This window comes from Camelus ferus, chromosome 34, assembly GCF_009834535.1.
Source record: "Camelus ferus isolate YT-003-E chromosome 34, BCGSAC_Cfer_1.0, whole genome shotgun sequence".
Taxonomy (NCBI): domain Eukaryota; kingdom Metazoa; phylum Chordata; class Mammalia; order Artiodactyla; family Camelidae; genus Camelus; species Camelus ferus.
The window spans coordinates 13,099,655-13,116,388 of NC_045729.1; the positions used below are offsets into that span (position 1 = coordinate 13,099,655).

Consider the following 16,734-nt stretch of genomic DNA (forward strand, 5'->3'; position numbering starts at 1 on the left):
CTTTTTTCTGTATTGTGCTTTGCTATCGTATCTAAGAAACCTTTGTCTAACTCAAGGTGACAAAGGCTTTCTCTTACATTTTCTCCCGGAAATGTTACAATTTTAAGATTTTTATTTAGGTATATGATCTACCTTGTGTTCATTTCTGTGCATCTTTGAGGTGTGGAATGAAGTTCTTTTTTTACATATGGATATCTGAGTGTTCTGACACAATTTGTTGAAGACTGTCCTATCTCCACTGAACTGCCTTTGCACCATAAATGCGTTGGTCAACTGGGGACACTCGATTCTGTCCCCATGATCTCTTTACTCTCTCTTTGCTAATGTCCCACTGTCATGACTACTACAGTTTTATAATAAGGCTTAAAGTCAGACAGTACAAGTCCTTCAACTTTGTTTTTCTTTCTCAAGACTGTCATGGCTATTCTGGGTCCTTTATTATTTCTCTGGTTTTTATTTATTACAATATAGTTATAAAACAAGGATATAGTTATGAAACTATAAAATCTAAATATGAACAATTAGAATGTAGTTATAAAACAAGGATATAACTATAAAACAGCAGCTAGAACTCTAAAGATAATTTAGAATTTAAAGTTCATAAAGAGTAGCACAGAAACGTTCCATAATCTCGCCTCATCAGGAAGCGAGGCACTCTGGGCACCGTGTTCAGTTTTGTTAATCAGAAACAGTTGTTATCTGACATACGTGGATCACCAATTTTCAAGAAAAATAGAGTATAAAAACTTATACCAGCTTTGTACTGGTCATGATTTCCACTTTCACTGATGTTTCAGGAAGGACGTTGGGCCCAAGAGTACCTTGGTCACTGTGAGTGTCAGTTGTCCATCCTAGCAAAATGCAGGGTTATGGATTAAGGGAGCTTATTTCGTTATACTGCTACTTGTGATTGGGAGTGGAGGATACCTTTTTTTCAAAACATCTGAAGTGTTATAATGTGTTCTGTAAGTTCGATGCATAGCATTCTGTCTCTTCCAATAAAACCTACCCCTGTTTACTTTAAACTTGTCATCTGCTGGGGACAGTGAGGAGTACTATTAATTAAGGCCATTGATTCTTGATAATGTTAGCCATCAAGCCACTGTGTGACCTTGAGCAAATTACTTGTCCTTTGGGGTCCTGTCTTCATTTGTAAAATTAAAGGTTTGGACTAGTTAACTGCGAATGCTTCCTCTAACTCTAAAATTCTTTTGACTCTTTTGTTGTGTCTTTATTCACTAAAAAAATCACAACCCCTTTAAAAATAATTAAACAAAAACTCGTTATGGCAAAAATCACTATGGTAAGCCATAAAGTAGTGGTCTTTTGATGTATCTCAAATTGCCTAACACCACATGCATGACCCTGCTTTTAACTATGAGCAATGAAGACAGCCTTTATTGGTTTGTGGTGCTGCAACATTTTGTGGTCCATGAAGTCCCCATATTTTGAGAAGCTCTTGAGTGTCTCAGGTCAAGGGAAGGAGAAAGCAGAATGGCTCTAAGCCCAGACAACTCCAGAGGTTCAGAGTATTCCTGAGTTGGCAGGTTAGATTTTTCAAATGTCTCTCCAAAGTAAATGGTATAGTATTGAAACCAGGTGGCCTTTAAATACCTACAGCATCTTTCCTATATCAAGGCATAGCACATATGACCACATACTGTGCTCATATTCTATCTGATCATTGCTGTTCTCATAGAATGAGAAATGTGTTGAGTATGAAGATCACTAGGGAATGCAGACAATAGACATGAACTTAATATAAGGAGTCTATTGAGCACTTAGTGTGCAAAATGCTATGCCCCACACTTCCTGTGCATCGTACCATTTAATACACACATCAGTGTTGAAAAGTAGACATCATCAGCTCTTTATTACATATGAGGAAGTGGTGCACAGAGAGCTCATGTTACTTGTCCAGGGCCACAGAGTAGTTAGCGGCAGAGCTGGCCTTCAATCCTCATCTGTCTCAACCTAGAGCTTAATGACTAATCAGAGACTAGCTCTTAGAACTTAGCCAGCTCCTTTAGAAAGTAACTGAATTTGTAGTATTAATTGCAATGATCTAAGCCAAGAACACCAAGAACTGATGGGTCACTCTTGGTGGTTAGACTTGATGGAAGGAAGAAATCGTAGAAGGCATCCTGAAGAAATTGCTTTGAGTTACATTTGACGTGAGGACATAAATTGGCCCAGGGAGAAAGGTGAGTTCATGCTGAGAGGACAGACTATCTGAGGCCATGAAGATACAAATGAACAAATTATTTGTTCAGGAAGCAACATACAGACATTCTCATTGCAGGACAAGAGCCAGAAATAAAGCTGATGTCATAAGGGTGAAAAATCCAAGAAATTTCACTTTCTTATGCTAGACACTGGAGGCCCACTCTCAGTTCTTAAGCCAGAGAAGGAACATAATTTAAATTGCATTTGATTTTACAATTTATCCTACAGCTCATGTAGAATAAATATGGGCTTTTAAAACATCAAGGAAGGTCAAGAGAAAATTTCTTAGCAGAACATATTTGCTACCCAACAAATGATGTACGATGTAGCTTACCTCACTAAGGTCCTGTAGACTTAATAGTGCAGTGAAGAGGCCTGGAAGCAGATATTATGCAATTATCAGAAATAAAGGTAACCAGTCCACTGCAGTTCAGCTAACAGCACGTTCCCATTGTTGCTGGTTTTGTGCAGTGTGTGTAAATGGAACACAGAAGGGTTAGAGATTCAAGTCAGAGTTGGGCAGATCGAAAGCTTTGGGCAGTATGGGTTAAACTGAGTTGAATTGGAGTTGACTTCTAGATAGCAGTCACCGCTCCTGAGTGAGGGCTAATGTATTTGAGGAACTGTTGTTGGGTCTCTTCCATTGTAAATCCCCTAATGCTAACTTAATACCACTTCGCATTTTCTGAAGCATTTTCCCTCTGTGTGTGTGTGTCTCTCTCTGTCTCCAGTTCCAGAGACCTAATGACTTCTCACCCCCTTTCCGCTTCGGCACCGTGCCCAATGGCAGCACAGAGAGGAATATTCGCAATAACTACGCAGAGATGCACGCCTACATGGGAAAGTTCAACCAGAGGGGTGTGGACGATGCATTGCTCTCCCTGAAAACAGGGTAAGAACTGCTTCCGGGCTCAGAATCTTTGATGTGTTTCTCACACTTATTAAACACACATGGAACAGATGTGCCATGCTTGGGTGCATACAAAGGTAAAGCAAAGACGACTGCATTGGCTCTTAAGGGGTGTCCAGGTGGTTTAACCTGGCAGTATAACTCAGGCCGGTGCACAAAGAGCCCTATGCTATTATTTACTTCTGTGTATTTTTAACAAGTTACATATTAATGCAACCATGAAACAAGCATGAAATAGATGCAAGAGTCAAGGGGGAGACTCAAGGCTCAGGTTCATGCATTGCATACGAAATAAAGACCTGATGACCAAAAGCTAAGAATGATGATTTTGGTGTCTCATGGACAAGGCAGAAATAAATGATGACATGGATAAAAGGTTTTAAACAGCCACAGTAAGAATGTGTTGACCCTATCTCCAGTTCCGGCTTTTGTTGGCATTCTTCTCTCCAGCTCGGTACTCTGGGAAGGATCTGTCCTTTAAAAGGAACCGCAAATATGTTGGCTTGTGTCATCTGAGCCACGCTTGGTTCCTTCATTCATTTGGCCTTCAGCAGCCACAGCTGTGGAATCAGACAGACAATGAGCTTGATGGTTGCTGGGATTTGGGAGCCGTGAGGTCTGGTAGCTGATTTCCTGTGCTGTGTGGTAACGAGCAGCACTTAGACCCCCTGGTGGCTCTGGTTCTGGAAGAGTCACCCAGATGCATGTTTACTTAAATGCTGTTAGACTCCGTCTTATCACCACGAAGTCACAGCAGATTTCAGGAGACGGGAGTTGAGCTTGGGGGTAGGATCACTCTGGGTAGTCTGGCCCCTGGTACAACCACAGTTCTCAGTCCTATCAGAGCTTTGGCTTTTTGGTGTATGCTATTATGAAGGACACTCACAAGCCTTTTGAGAAATGGTCTGTGTCTTAACATGCCAGGAAGGGCTTCTTTTTTCTTAAGGAGGAGCAAAGCTGACTTCACTTGTAAAAGCAAAGGGGATGGGTGCCTGCCTTTCTTTCTTGCAGACCTCTGCATTACCTACACAAATATATCTGATTTTCTTCCCCTACCTTTGATGTGTTTCAGTGTTGGTTTTACATACTGACCTCTGCCTCCCTGACTTTCCCTGCCTATTCCTGCCTATTCCTTCCTTGCAGAGCACAGTGTGTAAAATGAGATGCTCATACGTTTGGGAACTTGAGACATCTGAATTCTCCTATATGTTACATTGGCTTGTAGTTTCACATATTTGCTGTTGAGAAGCCTGTGCTGCCACCACCACGAAGACTCATTTCTTTCCTTGTGCAAAAAAGAATATTGAAGCTTTTCTGACCACAAAAATAGCATTGCACATCCAGTGCAACACACACACCCACACTTACCCCCACTCCAGGCTGGCATGAACTGAGAAATGAAAAATGTTATCTAAACCCATGCCATTTGTTATCATCATTGTGATGGTTACTTTTCATTATTTCTGTTATTATTTTTATTGATTCCTTTTTACTCCTTCTCCTTTTCAGACACAGCTTATGAGTTGGCTTCAGGCCCAACTTACATTCTCATCATTCCCAGTGGGAGGAAAAGAACTCCTCCTTTCAACCTGAAATCACATAAAGAACAGCCTGGGATTTAGGCTTTAGATCCTGGCTGAGTTCCAACTTGAGCCTTACTTTGAACCAATTCTCCCCACATTCACGTTCTCTGCTGGAAGCCTGCAGCTTCCTAGTAACAGCCCCATAGGTAGTTTTGTACTAAAATTCCTCCACTGGACTTGGTTGGTTTGCCTCTGTCTTGCACAGGAAACTGGACGCCTTCATCTACGATGCCGCAGTGCTGAACTACATGGCGGGCAGAGACGAAGGCTGCAAGCTGGTGACCATTGGCAGTGGGAAGGTCTTTGCGTCCACGGGTTATGGCATTGCCATCCAAAAGGATTCTGGGTGGAAGCGCCAGGTGGACCTTGCTATCCTGCAGCTCTTTGGAGATGGTGAGTTAAAGGGAAAGTACCTCATCTGGCCTTGCGATGACCAGTCCAAAACACCAAGCCTCCTTCCTCCCCCATCCCTCTAACCTCTGCATGTCCAGCATTTCCGGAAAAGCATTTCACAGTTTCATAGGGAATCTGGGGGATACTTACTAGCTCCCTAAAGCTTCCATAACAAAGTGCCACAAACTAAGCAATGTAAACAGAAATTTGTCTCCTAGTTCTGGAGACCAGAAGTCCAAGATCAAAGTGTCGACACTGGTTCCTTCTGAGGGCCTCGAGGGAGAATCCGTTCCATGCCTCCCCCAGCTCACGGCGGCTTGCTGGCCCTCCTTAGCACTCCTCGCCCTGCAGACTCGTCACCCCCCTCTGCCTTCGTGTTCACACGGCCTTCTCCTAGTGTGCATGTGCCCCCTCGGGACGTGTCTCTGTCTGATTTCCCCCCTAGAAAGGACGCCAGTTACGTTGGATTAGGAGCCCACCCTACTCCAGGGGCCCTCGTCCCAACTGGTTACACCTGTGTTTACCCTACTTCCACATAAAGTCACCTTTCAAGGTGCTGGGACTTAGGACTTCAACATAGGAGTGGGAAGGGGTCACAATTCAACCCATAACAGGATGAAACTTGGGGAAGAGGATTAAAGTAGCTGGTCAGGGAGGTACGTTTCAGGATTGCAAGCTATGATCCAGTCTTCAGGGACAGTGTAAAAGAGGCTGGTTTTAGATTTTCCAAACAATCTTTGGAAAGGTCTCTGCTCTCGACGTGCCCCGAGAAAGGGAGAGAAATGCACGTGCGGCTGAGATCAGTCTTCCTTCCCCCATCTTGCTCTTCCAGCTGGAAGAGGTAGGGAGCAGGGCAAGGGTCCTCAGAGACAGATGCTGGGAGGCACTCCCCAGGGTGACTGGCAGCAGACTGAGTAGACAGCTTGCTTTGAGAAAATCTCATCTCCTCGTTCATCTTACTCATGCCTTCTGCACCCCTTCTCACTTCACTGTCTAAATACCTCCTCCTCCTGTTAGTCTCATAGAAGCTAATCCAGCTCTGGGTGAGCAGCCGGACTCCCTGTGGCCCCATGGGCCATCAGCCCAGCGGTTCTCTCAGTCACCTCTGCAGAGACTTTGCTCTTAGGAATGAAATAAGAGGTGGAGGGACACGGCCAGACTGCCAGGCTCCGGGCGACGTCACTGGTGCCACTAGTTAGGAAAATCATAGTTTGATCAAGGAAATGAGTAAGAAGTGACTTGATTAACACTGGAAAGAGGAGGGTTATAGGTGAAGGGCTAACAAGCCATTCTGGTGTAAGAGCTTCTGTCACTGTAATGTCGCTATTACTTAAAGGCAGTAAGGGGACCTCTGTCCACCCGGAAGAGCAGCAGTCGCGCCAACTTGCAGAAGTTGCCAGAGCTCCGGGCAGCTTGTGCAAAGGTCACATTTAGAACCAAACTGAAATGATGGAAACAGGCAGTTTTCTTCATGAGATTTTCAGACTTTTGCTTCTCTCAAATGAGATGCATTCTCAGGCACGTGGCTTGTTTCATTTTCCTTTTGTCCCAGATTTCTACTTTTCTCATTCTCAGTATCCAGTGAAGTGGATCAAGGTTATCACCTGGCATGACTTGAATTAAACAAAGCTTCCTTAAGCAGCGTTAAAAGGAGGCAGGGCCAAATCTGGTGGCTTCGTTTTATTCAAGCTTACTCCCTTTGCCTGTGAATATTTATATTTTCCTCTACAGCAAGAGATCCGTGAGTCTCAGCGGTCTAGGGAATCAGTCAGTCTCTCTGCTGATCTCTGTCTCTACACCCCCCACCCCAATCTACTTTGCACCATTTTTGAGAGCAATTTTCTGAATCACCTGTTTGGTTATGTTGTTCCTTGCTGTCTACAAAATAAAGTGCAAAGTGCTCACTTAGTCTGATATTCAAACTCTCAGCAGTCTTGCACCAACCCTTTTTATTCAGCTCCTTTTGCTGCTGACATTGTTGGAATTGTTCTGTGTGCCTTTCCCAAATAAGCCTTGGGTTTTCCCACCTTCTTCCCCTTGAACTTGCTATTTCTGCTGCCTGGAGTGCCTTTTCATACAATATAAATTAAAATTCACCCATTCACCACGCCCACCTCCAAGTCCAACCTCCTTCATGAAAACCCACTGGCCGTCCCCTCTACAAAATTACTCTCCCCAATTCGAACTCTTGTTACCTGCATATAGCTGGTCATACTGATCATTTATACACCAGTTTACACTGGGTAGCTAGTGGGGTACAGAGGTAATGTCTCCCATCTTTGCATCACCTGTAGCACCTGCACTACGTCTTCACCAAATACTTGTTGAACATATTGACAGATGACTGTATAATGGTATTAATAAAAGTACTAACTTTCTCTGTTGGTTTTCTTTCTTTATGTCTCCTTTTCTCTTTCTCTCTCATGTTTTTCTCTCTTTTCCGCAACCCTGCGCTTGCTCTCTCTCTCTCTACTCCTCCCCACTCTCCTCTCTCTGCCTGTTCTTCTGGCCCGGCCCCAGGGGAGATGGAGGAGCTGGAAGCTCTGTGGCTCACAGGGATCTGCCACAACGAGAAGAACGAGGTGATGAGCAGCCAGCTGGACATTGACAACATGGCGGGCGTCTTCTACATGCTGGGGGCGGCCATGGCCCTCAGCCTCATCACCTTCATCTGCGAGCACCTTTTCTACTGGCAGTTCCGGCACTGCTTTATGGGCGTCTGCTCCGGCAAGCCTGGCATGGTCTTCTCCATCAGCAGAGTAAGTGCTCTGATTTAGGTGCCCGGAGCTTGGGAAGGACGGCTCAGCCTAGCGCTGTGCAGGGCAGAGAGACCCAGGAGGGCACTCACCCCAGCCTTAAGCTGCCGAACCACATCATGTACGCTTCCCCGGGGGCTTGGGTAACATAATTTCAAGTGGCTGAAAAAAATAGGTGATGCTGTTTTTCCTTCAAGAAACAGCTTTCCATGTGGGCTTTTGGGCATTTGGTTCTCAACAAGAACTGGCAGATCCATCAAAATGAAACATTTGGCCTTTTCCCAAATGCCTTTCATCACCATCCATTAATTCCATATAGGCTGGATTAATCATTTAATCCTTTTTAAAAATTGCGTTTCTATTTAAATTGTGAAATGTCTCTCTGTTATTCTGACATACAAAGGTATATTGTTGGTAGTTTCACTGTTCCCCTCTGTGTTCTAACCATGGGTTAATTTGGGGAGTTAAAGAGCTGAACAGAACCTGCAGTAAGAAGTCCTGACCTGTAAGAAATTTACATTCCAAAAACTTCCTTAATTGGAGCAAGAGTATAACTCAAGTCATTCTTCATTTAGTTCTCTTCTACGTGGCTGGTCCAAAGTGAGATTCAGAACACAGTTTTGAGTATGAACAGAAGATCGCAGGGAAGAGTTGTTTTGTTTTTTTTTTTAAAGCAGACTACTTTAGATTTTGTTAATAAAGTGATAGGACACATTCATGAGTGGTGAACTTAGATGTCCTTTTGGAATAGAGATCCAGGCTTCAGTTATAAGCAACTTTGTCTCTAATGGAGTTATGTAAGAAAATGGAGTACTCATTAAATTGTCCCATCTTTTGATCATTTTCCCATAGTATATTAGAGACACAGAAAAATGCCCTCTCTGCCTGTGAGTTGATTCAGGCCATTCAGGTACCTGGGAGCAGGAGGACGGAACTTGCAGCCCCTGAGCCACGTTGTCACACCATGTGGCCCTTCCCAAGGTCCCAGGGAGGGTGATGGCAGCAGCAAGGGGAGCTGGTGGCCTGGAATGGAAATCCCATGCACAGCCCCGTGGCATCACCAGTGGGTCTGTAGAGGGAAAATGCATTTTCTCTCTGCCATAATCAAGAAGGGTTAGCAAGGAGGCCTGAGAAAGAAAGAAGAGTAACCTCTTCTCAAAGATCTCTCAACAGTGAGGCTCATCTCATCCAAACCATCCTTTCCCATGTAGCTGCTATCAGATCTTCTCTCCTCCTCTCCCCCTCTAACCGGAGATCCCCTTTCCAAATTAATTCCTCCTTGTCTTAAAGACACGGTTCAAAGAACTTCGTCTCCAAATACCTTCCCTTGCCAGGGAGGACAGTTCCAAATGTGTCCACCTTTCAAGGCAGGGAGCAAGATATGGGTATAGACTTGAGCCCAACCCCTTCCCTCTGCTGGATGGTGCTCTTCAAGGCTCTATACCAGGAGCTGCACACAGGAAGTTCTCGATCAATACTGATTTGTTAAGATATTAATTATTTATGATAAGAGTAAGTGAGTGAGAAAGTATAAGGAGGAAACCAGGAGCTAAACTGAGAATAAACGAGAGAATTCAGCAAGGGAATTCTTTCTTCCTGTTTAGCACTTGATATCAGTCCCAGGTCTTCCCTCTCAAGGTGTAGGGCACAGCAGGAGAAAAACCCTTCTCTGACCCGGGGCCTTCCCAATTCTCTCTGTGAAGTCAGTTCAGGCTTGGCTCAAAAAGAGAATTGTTCAGCTGTGATTTGATGACCAAAATCCTGAAAGCTGCTCAAAGTTTGTCAGAGCTGGAGACGAGTGGTAGTTGTGAGCTCCTAGGCTCCCCAGCGCTTTCCTGCCGGACCAGGGGGTCGGGCAGGGCAGAACTGCCCCACATCTGCAGAGCATGGCTGTTGATTTCCAGGAGGCTAACCATATTTTTTGCTTTCATTTTTAAGATGCTTTAAAAAAATGATACAAATGAACTTATTTACAAAACAAAGAGACAGATGTAGAAAACAAACTTATGGTTACCAAAGGGAAAGGGAAGGAAGAATAAATTAGGAGTTTGGGATGAGCAGATACTTACTACTGTGTATTAAATAGATAAACAACAAGGCCCTACTGTATCGCACAGGGAACTACATTCAATATCTGATAATAACCTATAATGAAAAAGAATGTGAAAAAGTATGTGTATGTTTAATTGAATCACTGACTTTTGAATCTACACCAGAAACTAACACAACATTGTAAATCAACTGTACTTCAATTTAAAAAATAGATGCAAAAAAGTCGGCATAGAAAGGAAAATCAATGCAAGTCAGTAGCAGAGTTAGGGCAAGAATGCCGTGTCTTGCGATTCCAATCCATCTGTTCAGGTCACTTAGTCTAGCCTTGCCCCTTCTCGGGTAGCTGGGCGCTGGCTCATGGTGTGGGACTTGCTAAATGCAGGGGGTAAAGCCGGCATGCGTCTGGCCACATGTTTCTGTGAGTGTATAAGATCATCCTTTTCATGTTTTCCCTGACTTTTCCCCTCCACTTAGGCAGTTAGTGGGGGGTAGGGGTGGGGCGGTGCTCTCATGGTCGCTTTGGCCTGGCTGGAGACCTAACCCGTCCCTTCCGCTCTCCAGGGTATCTACAGCTGCATCCACGGCGTGGCCATCGAGGAGCGCCAATCTGTGATGAATTCCCCCACCGCCACCATGAACAACACACACTCCAACATCCTGCGTCTGCTCCGCACGGCCAAGAACATGGCCAACCTGTCGGGCGTGAACGGCTCCCCGCAGAGCGCCCTGGACTTCATCCGCCGCGAGTCGTCCGTCTACGACATCTCCGAGCACCGCCGCAGCTTCACTCACTCCGACTGCAAGTCCTACAACAACCCGCCCTGCGAGGAGAACCTCTTCAGCGACTACATCAGCGAGGTGGAGAGGACCTTCGGCAACCTGCAGCTGAAGGACAGCAACGTGTACCAGGACCACTACCACCACCACCACCGGCCCCACAGCATCGGCAGCGCCAGCTCCATCGACGGCCTCTACGACTGCGACAACCCGCCCTTCTCCACGCAGCCGCGGCCCGTCAGCAAGAAGCCCCTGGACATCGGCCTCCCCGCCTCCAAGCACAGCCAGCTGGGCGACCTGTACGGCAAGTTCTCCTTCAAGAGCGACCGCTACGGTGGCCACGACGACCTGATCCGCTCCGACGTGTCCGACATCTCCACGCACACCGTCACCTACGGGAACATCGAGGGCAACGCGGCCAAGAGGCGGAAGCAGCAGTACAAGGACAGCCTGAAGAAGCGGCCGGCCTCGGCCAAGTCCCGCCGCGAGTTCGACGAGATCGAGCTGGCCTACCGCCGCCGGCCGCCCCGCTCCCCCGACCACAAGCGCTACTTCCGCGACAAGGAGGGGCTCCGGGACTTCTACCTGGACCAGTTCCGCCCCAAGGAGAACTCGCCGCACTGGGAGCACGTGGACCTGACCGACATCTACAAGGAGCGCGGCGACGACTTCAAGCGCGACTCGGTGGGCGGCGGCGGGCCCTGCACCAACAGGTCGCACCTCAAACACGGGACGGGCGACAAGCACGGCGTGGTCGGCGGGGTCCCGGCGCCCTGGGAGAAGAACCTGACCAACGTGGACTGGGAGGAGCGCTCCGGGGGCAACTTCTGCCGCAGCTGCCCCTCCAAGCTGCACAACTACTCGGCGACGGTGGCGGGGCAGAACTCGGGCCGGCAGGCGTGCATTCGCTGCGAGGCGTGCAAGAAGGCGGGCAACCTATACGACATCAGCGAGGACAACTCCCTGCAGGAGCTGGACCAGCCGGCCGCGCCGGCGGCCGTGACGTCGGGCGCCCCCGCCGGCAAGTACCCGCAGAGCCCGACCAACTCCAAGGCCCAGAAGAAGACCCGGAACAAGCTGCGGCGGCAGCACTCCTACGACACCTTCGTGGACCTGCAGAAGGAGGAGGCCGCCCTGGCCCCGCGCAGCGTCAGCCTGAAAGACAAGGGCCGCTTCCTGGACGGGAGCCCCTACGCCCACATGTTTGAGATGCCAGCCGGCGAGAGCTCGTTTGGCAACGGCAAGGCGGCGGCGCCCGCGGCGGGACACCCCCACCACAGCAACTCCAGCGGCGGCTACATGCTCAGCAAGTCGCTCTACCCCGACCGGGTCACGCAGAACCCTTTCATCCCCACTTTCGGGGACGACCAGTGCTTGCTCCACGGCAGCAAATCCTACTTCTTCAGGCAGCCCACGGTGGCGGGGGCGCCGAAGGCCAGGCCGGACTTCCGTGCCCTGGTCACCAACAAGCCGGTGGTCTCGGCCCTGCACGGGGCTGTGCCAGGCCGTTTCCAGAAAGACATCTGTATAGGGAACCAGTCCAACCCCTGTGTGCCTAACAACAAAAACCCCAGGGCTTTCAATGGCTCCAGCAATGGGCATGTGTATGAGAAACTTTCTAGTATTGAGTCTGATGTCTGAGTGAGGGAAGAGAGAGGCGAAGGTGGGTACGGGAGGGTCGGGCTGTGGGCGTGTGGTGCGCATGTCACGGAGGGTGACGGGGGTGCACTTGGTTCCCATTGGCTCCTTTCTTGTCGTTTTAATTTCGTTATGGGATCCTGGAGTTCCGATTCCTTCTGAGGGCGACCTGGGTGTCCAGCACCACCTCTGCTCCCTTTCCGGTCCCCTCCTCCCTCCCCGTCTGTCCATCATTCCCCTTCCCAGTTCCCGCCAGAGGATGCGGAGGGCTCGCTGGGCGGGCGAGGGCAAAGTGGAGAAGTGGCCGCACGCGAGCTTCCCTTGGCGCGGAAGGACTCTGCCACCCACTTCGAGTGCAGCGTGGAGAAGCGGAAGGAGGCCACAGGAGCGCAGGATAGCTTTTCCCAAACTGATCTTTATGTTTAGGTGAGAAAGCAGAAGCATCCAAATAAGATCATTTAGCATACCGCTTGAGAATGAAAAGAGGCTTTTGCTAAATTCTCGTTGCTGAGATGGCGTCTGTTTGGGGATCCTGCGCCAGGCAGAGGGTGGGCGGCCATGTGTGTTTATATATAAGCCAAAAAGATGTTTGCTTCAACTCCTCGAGACTTAGTGGTGGTGCATTAGAGTGAAAGTCATTGACTGACGGTGAAAAGTACACCATAGCAGTGTTACCGGGTGCATTGGAGGCGAGGGAAAAGGGATTGTGTGTGCATTTGTGTCCGTGTACACTTGCACACACGTGAGGTACATACACACCTGGAGTCGGGGGCCGAGTCGGGGGCCAAGTCATGTGGAGAAGGCACCCTTGACTCATAATGCTGTTTCTTTCAATATCCATTAGCAACGTGCTGATTTTGGCTTATATACAAACAGAGATGGTCTGTGTTACCAGAATTTAGGCTGTCTCTCCACTTCACCCTTCCTGCATGAGGAGAATGGAAGTTCTTGCTGGAGAAGTTGCCGAGGTCTAAACAAAAGCGTGGGTGACAACCCTACTGAAGCAAGGTACAACAATAATTCCTTCCCAGTTGCCAATCCTTTCAACCAGTTTTGGCCAAGAACTTTTCAGGAAGGCTAAAGGGAAATGAAAGCAGCCATGATTCCTTGGCCCACACGTGGGAGCAGAAGATTCTGTAGGGCTCCTTTGAGCTTCTTAGACCCTTGGCTGGCCACTGATGGGGGAGGAGCTAAGCAAGGCTTTGAAGGATAGGGGGGTCGTCTGTGGTGGGGTAAGTGAGAGAGGGGGATGTTTTTAGTGCTTTGATCCCTTCTTACTTAACCTGGAGCTGGGAGAGCAGGCTTGTCTCCCCCAAACTGGTCACGGTCGATATGGAACAGACAGTGAGGAGGAGTGAGCTTGTTCCATGAGTACCGCTCAGGAAGTGTGGAGGGAGGGGAAGAGGCTTGGAAAGGGAAAGGGAAAGGGAGGCAGGGAGGGAGTTCCCCCACTACCCCATTGGGTCTGGCTCCCTGAGAAGGTGACCTTGAACCCAGTGTGGACACTCTCTGTAGAAGCCCCTCCACCTTCCTGCAAAGCCTCCTTACACCTCCTTTCCCTCCCAGATTGTATCATTCATGAATAAATATATTTATATATATATATACACACACACACACACACACATACAGAACTCCAGGGATGAGGGTACTGGCAGACGCGACGCCCCCTTCACTAAAAGTTGGAAACTTGAGAAGGGTGATGAATATTTGTCACTGCCAGTCCTGAAACGTGGGGTAGGCGTGTTCTGTGGGTCAGATCCACTGCTCCGCCATCCTCCCCTCACCCAGGGTGGCAGCCAAAGAGCCAAAGGGTCGGTTTGGAAGCCTGACTGCAGGACCTCCATGTTGCACACGGGACACATAAACCAGAAAGGTGCTCATCCTCCTCTGGAAGGAAGCTGCCATGTTTCTTCGAGTCACCCCGCCCCGACGCACCGCCCTCCCTCACCCTCCCCCTGACTGCCGTCCCTGCCCTCCTCCTTGATTTTTACCTCAGTATCTTTAATTTTCCAGCCAACCGAAGGCCTTGTAAAGTTTTGTTTTCTTTCTAGAATGAACCTGGGGGCAAGGGGCTGAACCTCTCCCAGATCTGGAGAGAGGAGCACGGAGTGCTTTACCTTAGATTCAAGGAATGACTGAGAGCGAGGACAGTGGGCATGAGTCTCCAGGAGGAAGAAGGCGAAGGGCCATAGAACATTCTTCACCCTGACTCTTGCGGGTCAGGGGCTCCTCCCCTCACTCCTCCTCTTACCTCACCCCTTTCAAATAAAAACCAAACCAACTAACCTAGCGAACAGCAATCTAGAACAAAGGGGGCGCTGTCATCTCCGCCGGTGACAGAAATCAAGCTGGTGTTTATTTCATGTAAATATTTTGTTTTCTAATTGATTTTGTATAGATACAGTGTTCTCTTGTGAGTATTCAGGGTGTTGGGCTGGAGGGAGTGGGGTGGGGATGGGAATGAAGGGGGAAGAAGCGTTTCGGTTCTGGGTTTTCATTTTCCATTCGGGGGAACCGTTTCGTATGGCTTTGGCTGCAGGGTGTCTGGAGAGAAATGAAAGGGAACGGAGGCCACTGTGGTGACCAAGTCAGGGAAAGTATGTGTCCGTGCCTCCCGCCTCACCAGTCTCCTCACTGGCCTGTGAGACATATTCATGCCCATCAGCCTGGGCTTGGCATCGGGTCCCCTTTGGCTCCACGCAAACCCCAGCCCAGCTCCGGTCTTCCAGAGCGGACCACAGGTCACCAGCATCTGTGCAAAGTCAAGCTGGTGGCGCCATATTTCCCTGTCAGCATCTAGGGTAGGAAAGGTTCCCCAAAGGGCTTAAACCAGAATTGAAGTCAAATCATCCTTTCTCTCACTCTTGATGTGGCTAAGAGGTTTCAGGAAGCTCAGTCTTGAGAAATCTCCCCTCAGCTTCCTCTGATGTTTAACCAGCATCTCAGTCACGTGTCTCTTTTTCCCTTGTACCTGAGCTCCCACCCTGTCTCCCTGACCCCCTCCCCTCCTTTGCAATCAGCACCACAAGCACACCCAGAGAATTCACTGTCTCCCTTTTTGAAGCATGTGATACCAGGTTACCGGGAGGTAGCACTGGCTACATGTCTTGCAAATTTGCATGCTTTTCCAGAAAAGAGTACCAGATCTGCTCAAAACTCAGTGGCCAGATGATTCTCTTAGAAAGTTCACAGAAACTGGTCTTAGAGACGGAAGGGCGAGTCAGGGAGGGAGGGTGCCAGTAGTGACCTTGTATTTGCCTTGTCCTCGCTTCTGCCATCAGGAAGGTGCTATTTGCCTCAAGCCAGGTATTCATAACCTGACCTTGGGTTAACCAGACAAATAGAATCTCTTTCACTGGACTCTTGGCTTTGTGAAGGGCAGCAGCCTCTCTCTCTCTCTCTCTCTCTCTTTACCGCAGGAGGAAATTTCCAAATCCATTTAGCCAAGATACTACATTTTTTTTCCTATCCTCCCATCATCAAAAGCTGTCAGCTGGATAATTTCATTTTTCTCAACCCCTCTGTGGCCCCAATTGGTCACTTCTCTTCAACTAGATGTTTGAATTGAGACCAAATAAGATAGTCATGGCCTGCTCAAGAAAGCTTAAAGAAAGAAAGGCTGAGCAATGTCAAGTTCTGGATGTTACTTCATTCTAAAAGAACAAGGCGGGAAAATGCATGAGGATAAATTCAGCCATCAGCCCCGTCTATTCCACAAAGACCCTTGGGAGCACTGACTGTTCCACTTTTCTTCAGACTCCCCGCTTTCTATCTGTCATGTCCTCTATCGTCCCCTTCAGCTGTGGGAGTGGGCTGCTGGGTGTGGTCCCGAATCACTCCTTTTGGTGGCCATGCTGCAATCTCAGCCTTTCTACCAACCTCAGATAGTCTGACCCTTGAATTTGCCTGAGTCAAGAGTGTGCACTCCCTTCAGAGTGACGCATGTACAGTGGATCTTGTCATTTCAGAGTATGTCCCTGTGTGTCCTCAGCCAGAACGTGGGAAATGTCCCTGATGTGGGTTCCCCTCGACTGGCCACAGCCATGTTGTGATTGGGGGGAAAAAAATCCCAAGTGATTCCATTAAATGTTGGTGGTGTCAGTAGTGCCAAAACGCATGTGTAACGTGATAAAATGGGAGTCGTCTTTAAAATTAAGCGAGCATTGCCCACCCAGCCTTCCGTGGCCATCAGGAGTTGCCCGAGGATGAATTCTCTGCATGGGAGGTGAAGAAACTGTGTTCCCAAAACGCAGTGTGCTGGTCACCTGCACATCTCATTTAAGAACTGGGGTTTCTTTGCTTTTGTTTTTTGTTTGGTTTTTACTTTGTTCAAGATTAAGGAACAGAATAACCCGTTTGTTTGGGCAATAGCTATTCCAGAACTCCCTTCATTCTT

At 48.2% G+C, this 16,734-nt stretch overlaps 1 protein-coding gene across 1 annotated transcript in view; it reads left to right on the top strand.

Moving 5' to 3' along the window:
• Window positions 1-14,687, top strand: part of GRIN2B (glutamate ionotropic receptor NMDA type subunit 2B) — a 377,702-nt gene extending 363,015 nt beyond the window's left edge. Inside the window, exons 11-14 of the mRNA XM_032473100.1 lie at window positions 2,958-3,118; window positions 4,925-5,112; window positions 7,633-7,871; window positions 10,482-14,687. Of these exons, the coding sequence (XP_032328991.1) occupies window positions 2,958-3,118; window positions 4,925-5,112; window positions 7,633-7,871; window positions 10,482-12,338 (2,445 nt within the window). The 3' untranslated portion in view covers window positions 12,339-14,687. The remainder of the gene's footprint in view (window positions 1-2,957; window positions 3,119-4,924; window positions 5,113-7,632; window positions 7,872-10,481) is intronic.
• The last annotated feature ends 2,047 nt before the right edge of the window (window positions 14,688-16,734 follow it).